The sequence below is a fragment of the Centroberyx affinis genome, unplaced genomic scaffold (genome assembly GCF_046629955.1).
Source record: "Centroberyx affinis isolate AG114_WGS23_722 - 3 ecotype Tasmania unplaced genomic scaffold, CSIRO-AGI_Caff_v1 ptg006968l_1, whole genome shotgun sequence".
NCBI lineage: Eukaryota > Metazoa > Chordata > Actinopteri > Beryciformes > Berycidae > Centroberyx > Centroberyx affinis.
The window spans coordinates 54,963-62,156 of NW_027283529.1; the positions used below are offsets into that span (position 1 = coordinate 54,963).

The window sequence follows — 7,194 nt, forward strand, 5'->3', positions numbered from 1 at the left end:
CCACATGAAAGGATGTGGTCTCTGCAGTGAGTCTCTCCCATATAGACATTCTGGCCACAATGTCTTCATGGTATCTTTTTATTTCATGACAGAATAAAAAAAACATACTTTCCTCTGCAAAACATGTAATTATGATTCATTTACGATGTCTGTTCTGAGACAGCAGTCATTCATTTCTTTCAAGATGTGGACTTTTATTTTATGCATTTTTGCATTCTTTTGCATCTTTTTTTATGATGTCTACAGCAATTACAACTGTTGGAGATACATATCATTTCAGGCACATTGTATTTCACTGTAATGGTCTGAAGTCAAGCGACAGGACAGAATTTGTGACTCAGTTGTGCTGTTTTGAAGAGTAATCAATCTTAATTCTTTAGCGCCCTCCAGAGGGATAAAGCTGCACCACGATGAAAGCGATATTTTATACAGTTCAAAAATATTTCATTATTTCATTACTTTACTAGGCTACTTGGTGTAAAATCCTTTAAATTGGTGGAAACCACTAGAACATCAGTTTTTAATTTGCTCATCCTATATTCAGATATGGTGTTGGGCCACACATGTCCATCTACCTTCATGCTTATCAATCTTAAACATTCATTCAATTAAATATTAATTCATACAGTTATATGGATATTATTGGGTTAACATTAAAATTGTTTGGTTAATCTCAGGAAATACACGCATGTAACAATACTACTTATTTTCCACTAGAGGTCAGGGCAAAGAAACAGACAAATGTGTGGCACAGCCTATGAAATCAGCACTTACAGACCCAAAAAGGTTTTTCACAGAAAGTTTTCACAGAAGAAAAAAAAAATGACTGTTGCAAAGCTGTGAAACCAAGTGCTGGGAAAAAGTTCTCCAAAGTTTAAACAAGGCCTCTCAATGGTAATGAATTTAGACATTAAGAAAATTTTAATCTTAGCCAATGACAGTGCTACACCACTGTGGATACTCTGGTTGTAAATATTTGATTGATACAGGTATACAATATTAAAACTGTCAATGTGATCAGGTTGGGTTGAATTGAGTCTCATCACCACTGTTCTCCTCACTACTGTCTTAACAAACTGCATTGCCAAATATCTTCCTGCCCTGGAACTGTCATGTGAGTATTTATGTGGAGGCAAACATCACACCCTGGACTTCTTCATAATTTTGTTATGTCACTCAACTTGATTGTGAAATTACTGAGTCAACCTTCTCAAAATAAATTTGCAGCTCAATTCAGCCATACAAACAGTGAGATTACAGTAAGTAGTAAACAGTAACTAGTAAACATTCTAACAAAGCAAATTCATCTTATTGGAGTATTCTGATATGAAAATTACTTTGCATCATTTTATCCAAAACCATGAATTTGCAGCTGGCCCCGACAATGATTTTTATAATTTAACTTTTCTGACTTACATACATACTGACACTGAAAGAACGGACCAGGATATACAAAATGATGGATAAATCTAAGAAGAGTTTGCTGTGTTCAGAGTACTCAAAGAGTTACTTGGTATTTTGATCAACAGTCCTATTTCTTGTGTTTTGGTAACACTTAAGAGGTTCCCACAGAGGTCACCTGTCTCACCCATCACAGCTGACTGCTCCTTGTGTGTGTGTGTGTGTGTCTGTGTGTGTCTGTGTCTGTGTCTGTGTCTGTCTGTCTCTCTCTCTCTCTCTCTCTCTCTCTCTCTCTCTTTCTCTCTCTGTCATTCTCTCATTTTCCTCTCTCTCTCCACTCTGTTAATGACTCTCATACATGACAAATATTGCATAGATATGCATGACATACTTGCAGAGTCGACCTCTGATCGGCAGGGATTTCGTCGGCCGTGTGACTTCACACCGCTCAGCGCTGAGAGCGGGCTGCCTCGTCAGTCTCGAGGTGAAGAGTAGCCGGCTCACTCTTTGAACCTTATTCATGTGTGTTTGAACAAAATATGGGAATGCAGTGCAATGGAGGCAGTGGAGGGTAAACCTGCTTAAGCTCTGCAGTTTATGCACCTATTTTTTATGCTGCTATAAATATTTACAAATAATGTTCACAGTATTCAATATTGTAAGTAACCAAGTATCAGACTGATATAAGCTGCATGAAAATAGATTTCATGAAAATAAATCAAATTGATACTATTACATGCCTTTTTATTTACCACTACATCACTTAGCAGAAGAAACATTAGTTTCATACAAAATGCACCAGTTTCATACTGGGACTTCCCACAATGCCTGACTGACACCTAATGTAATGGATCACTGTCAAGACTTAATTATCAATTAAGCCTGTCTTCACTCAAAGAACAACACATCAGTGCTGTGCTGCTTGGTGATTATTTACAGCATCTTGTTGATGTGCTTATTTAGGAGCTAGACATTATAGATCTTTTGTGTTCAAACCAATACATACAGAACAAATTCATAAAAATGAACAAAGAATGAAAGGAAAGCCATTGCACGCAATGCTCCACCTTATTTTTCCTCTATGAAATTTTAAGTGCTTTTCTGTGTTTCATGTGTATTCAATAAATTGTGAATATTTAACCCCCTGTTAAGAATAACAAGTATATTCATTTAAGCTGCTACTGACATATGTTTTTGAAAACCATGTCAATTTGTGCAAAATGTTTGGGGAAACTTCAACTCAGCTTCTGATCAGAAACTGGAATATTTTAATTTATAGTAGCTGAAATTAATATATTAAATGTGAAACAATGTCAAATATTTTGTGGGAAATTATCCATCTATCAATCTATGTAATATTTTGTATTCTTGATAATGCGGGCTGATCATACTTTCAGTACACACACACACACACACACACACACACACACACACACACACACACACGCACACCTTGGAAAAATTAAGGAAATATTACTCCTGGACCAAAACAAAGTTCAACATTTAGTGTCTTTATAAAACAGATTTGCAAAATATAGCCAAGGCTCATTCATTTAAATACGCATAAATAGCAAGAAAATATTTTCCCATTTCAATTCAAATAATTTTTGAACAACAGTTTTATACACAAATCAGAGATGAACAATATATGAAAATAGGGCTGAAACCCTCTTGATTTCTTACTGCAGAAAACACAAGCATTACATAGCTAAAGCGGCAGTTGATTAGTCAGAAATATACATCCTCTTAAGACACATATTCATAAACATTAAAACAAGTCTTATTCAAGTTTGTGAAATATCAAACTCCACATCTTTGGATGGGTTCCTCAAAGTCTTTTAAGAGCAATTTGTTTTTATATCATCAGCAACGCAACAGCAATTAACACCACCATGGCCAAAAGTGTCTATGTACAATAGTGCAGACAAAAAGCTTAAATCAGACCAAGGCAGTAGAAGGATATTAACACATTATCAAATATCCTGATTTATCAAACTTCAAGTTTGTTCCTTTTGTTTTGGAATATTATTGAATAACCATGTTGAAATCCAAAGTACGAGCAGGCACATGTTGCTTGCCTTGCTGGTAACCAAACCGTGTTTCTTGAAAGTACTGGTCTGTTTTTTTAACACTTAAATACAGCCGACTGAGCTATAACTCTCTGTGAATTGTCGAATGTAAATGTATTTCAAATTAGTTTGCTGCTGTTTTATTTTTCTTATTATTTTACTAATGTGCTTGGCTACTTAGATTGAAATGGTTGAGTTATAACCGTTTTCCAGAATTATTTTGATCATGTTTTGTAATGTAATCATAAGTTTTACATTCATTATAGTCACTAATCCAAAATCAAACAATTACAGTAGGTCCTGTTCTGAGTATATCAGATATTTATATTTTCTTAGATATGAAGATGTTTCATCATAAAAGCCTTATCCCAGCTATCCAAAGGATCTACTGGCATTATGCATTTATTTTTATTCAATTAAGGATGTTTTAGACAACCTTGTAGCTAAATAATGCAAAAAAATATAACAGCAAGGTTTTCCTCATAAGAAATGTCAAATGGTTTTTACCTCTTATTAAATGCTATCAAATGTTCTGTAGACATTCAGAGAGCTGAAACGACATCTGTGAAATTATTTGTACTGTATTTTCCACAAGTCTGTTTTTCTCCTTGTTCTATCCACATCAACAGGCTTCAGAAAGTTCATTGATATCACTCTTTCACTTTCAAAACTTCTGGAGGTGCTTTATCTTCCTAGAACAGGACAGACAAGGAGATATAAAGACTTTCTTTCTTGTCTTTTTTTTTCTACAGAGTTCAGTTGGCTGGCTCAGGGATGGGCGGAGCACGCTCCAGTCTCATGGTCCACGGGTCAGAGGTTGCAGCATAAAATGGAGAGTGGGTGAGCACTTCTTCCCCAGCCAGGGCGAAGGCAAACACGCCCCTCTGCCTCCCCACCCCCGCCTTCTCCTCCTCCGCTATGTGCTTCCCCTCTGCTCGTCGTTCCTCCCTACTCTCCCTGCCAGCACCGTCCAAACTCTTATATCCCAGGCTCCTGCTGCCTAGGCCGAGCATCTCCCCAAGTCCGTGACCCTTGACTCCCTGGTAGGCGGAGCTTAACCCGTTCTCCTCAAACCGATTGGTGGCAGCAGTGGGGGGGCACAGGAAGTTGCTGGTCGGTGCGGATCGCCAGGCGGCCGGCTTTCGTCCTCGTCGGGGGCGGGAGATGCGGCAGCTCTGCCGCTTGATGTGTCGATGCAGGTGGTCCGAACGTGTGAAACTCTTGTAGCAGTGCTCACACTGGTACGGACGGACGCCCGTGTGGATACGCAGGTGGTTCTTCAGGTCGTAGTTGTGGACAAACTTGGAGTTGCAGTGAAGGCAGATGTAGGGGCGCTCACCTGTGTGCTTTCTCATGTGGATCTTGAGCTTGTCTTGTCTAGGAAGGAGACAAAACAACTTGTCTTTTTATGTTGTGGGTGGTAATGTGGCAACACATGAATTACAACACCATTTCTTGTTTATGTCTTGTGTAGCAAGTGACTGAATTTCTGTCATCATTAGCAATTACAGTTATGGTTCTGATTCAGTGAAGTAATGTTGGTAATTTGTCTCAAGATGATGGATAGTTTGTCCATTGACAACATTGAAGTTTTGTTCTGAAATGCAAGTGGAAAATATGCCAAAGAAGCAGGATGTAGTTGAGCGAGATAATAGCTAATGCAAAGAAACCACTGAAGGGGGCTTTCCACTTCTAAGCTCTGTGATATTTAGATGAGGTAAGAACAGATAAACCTCAGCCACAAGAGCATGGGGTACTTTTCCGTTAACCCTACTGTTTTACATAACTGGGTGCTTTTTACTGAAAATGCACTGGAACATGAAGATCTGACAACGATTATTGTTTGTCTGGCTTATTAACATGTTTTACTGGTGGTAAAGTGATGATTTGTGGTAAGAACTTTCCCATACCTGGTGAATCGTACTTCACAGATGGTGCACATGTAGGGTTTCTCTCCTGTATGTGTCCTCATGTGCCGGGGCAGTTTCCCAGCCCCTTGGATGACTTTGTTGCAGATCGGACACTGTTGGGATGCTTTAGGCTTCATCTTCCTCTCCTCCTCCAGCTGCCAGGGAGGGAACAGAGCCCCCAGGTGGGACGCCGAGCTCAGGAAGCTCAGGTACGACCGGAAGTCAGCTTCATCCTTGATCTGACCCAGTGCATGACCTTCTGATGGCACTGACCCAGGGTTCATTGCACTGCCCAGTCCGGAGCTGACAAACTCCTTCAGGAACTCACCGTGGAGCAGACTGGGCGGGACTTCTTCTTTCATCTCCTCCTTAATTATCTCTCTTTTCACGGCTAAATCGAGCGGCCTGGAGCTCTCGAGCTGTGGTGGCGCAGGAGTGGGATAGGGGTGTGGAAGCCTGGTTTGGGGTGGGCCTCTCGTGTGGGGATGCTGGTGATGGCCGGGGTCCAGGAGCTGCTGTGGGAAAGCGGGAAACTCTGCAGCCCACATCGAGGGGTAGAAACCTGGGAGGAGAGGGGAGAAGTTGGCCCTCCTGTCCAGTGTTGACATGCGGGGGTACAGCCCCTCCTGGAGGAGAGACTCAATGGAGAAGTCCTTCAGGGCCCGACTCTCCATACTCTCCTACGACACAAGACAGCACAGCTTCATTAGCTAAACCAAGGCTTGTTTATTCAAAGCATTTGTTTAGACGGGGAGGATGGGTAGAACACAACACAGTGATCCAATAATAAAATGCATCAAATACACAGGAAATGTTTTTAAAATGTAATAAATGTAAGTTGTGATGTACCTGTTTCCCTCTCATGGTGTCCGGGGACTGGGACTGGGACGACTGTCTGTGCAGGTCATACTGGTGGTGGTACTTGGACGTACTGGGAGGAGGGGAGTCTTCTCTCCCTGGAGGTGTCTGTTCCCCCCTGCTCTCGGACGACTGTAGCGACCGCTCACTGACATTGTCCTCCTCTTCTTCCTGCTCATCCTTCCTCGACCCCATGTCCTCCTCCTCCTCCTCTTCCTCCTCTTCCTCCTCCTCATCTTCCTCTCCGTCCTCCTCCTCCTCCTCCTCCTCTTCTCCTTCCTCCTCTCTTCCTCCTCCGCCTCCAGTGTCCATGATCTCTAGACAAACCCTGATGATGCATGGGATCTCCAGCATCTGAGCCGCGTTCAAAATCTCTTTAACGTTTGATGCTGTCACTGTCAGAGTGGAAGTATAGGCAAACTCCAGAATCGCTGTAAGAGATTCTGGAGCTACAAAGTCGATTTCGTACACCGCCGCCGTTTGATGATGATCTCCTCCATCAGTGGTTGCCACCGTGAAGAGCTTCTTAAAGTACTGGCTGCAGGCGGCCAGGACGGAACGGTGAGTCCGGTACTCCTGGTCCCGGACGATGAGGATGACATCACAGAGCAGCCCGTCGCGACGCTGTTCATTGAGGCTGCAGAGGACGTCACTGCTGTGATTCGGGAAGGGGATCCCAATCAAGTCCTCTTCTCTGTGGTGAGCCATACTCCTCTCTCTGTATCTCTCTTGGTTATCTAGAAAAGGGACAATAACAAACAACTGTTTAGTAAATCTGAAATAATAGTCAAACTGAAAAAAGATGCCATTCTGTGGCCCCCCACTCATCTCTCAAACCCTTCCTTGATCGTCACAAGCAGTTCGACATTTTCAAACAAGCTTTTATACTAAAGCCCCGTTTCATTAGTCATTTTAACATGCCCTCCTCGACTTGATGATACGAATGGCTACTTGCA

General features: G+C 41.6%; 1 protein-coding gene across 1 annotated transcript; it reads right to left on the reverse strand.

The window, feature by feature from the left end:
• Window positions 1-2,915: 2,915 nt before the first annotated feature.
• Window positions 2,916-6,971, reverse strand: LOC139639222 (zinc finger and BTB domain-containing protein 7C). Its single transcript, XM_071513305.1, has 3 exons — window positions 6,230-6,971; window positions 5,381-6,060; window positions 2,916-4,847 (listed from the first exon to the last, which is right to left on the reverse strand). Exons 1-3 carry the CDS (start codon window positions 6,944-6,946, stop codon window positions 4,226-4,228), a joined length of 2,019 nt encoding a protein of 672 aa, XP_071369406.1. The 5' UTR covers window positions 6,947-6,971; the 3' UTR covers window positions 2,916-4,225.
• Window positions 6,972-7,194: the final 223 nt, after the last annotated feature.

What these genes read in the sequence shown, in the direction of transcription:
- LOC139639222 (XM_071513305.1), bottom strand. Translation starts at nt 6,946, where the DNA reads ATGGCTCACCACAGAGAAGAGGACTTGATTGGGATCCCCTTCCCGAAT. An exon ending in ACACCATGAGAGGGAAACAG is followed by an intron (nt 6,061 to 6,229) that starts GTACATCACAAC and finishes CTTGTGTCGTAG; the next exon opens with GAGAGTATGGAGAGTCGGGC. An exon ending in TGTGAAGTACGATTCACCAG is followed by an intron (nt 4,848 to 5,380) that starts GTATGGGAAAGT and finishes TCTCCTTCCTAG; the next exon opens with ACAAGACAAGCTCAAGATCC.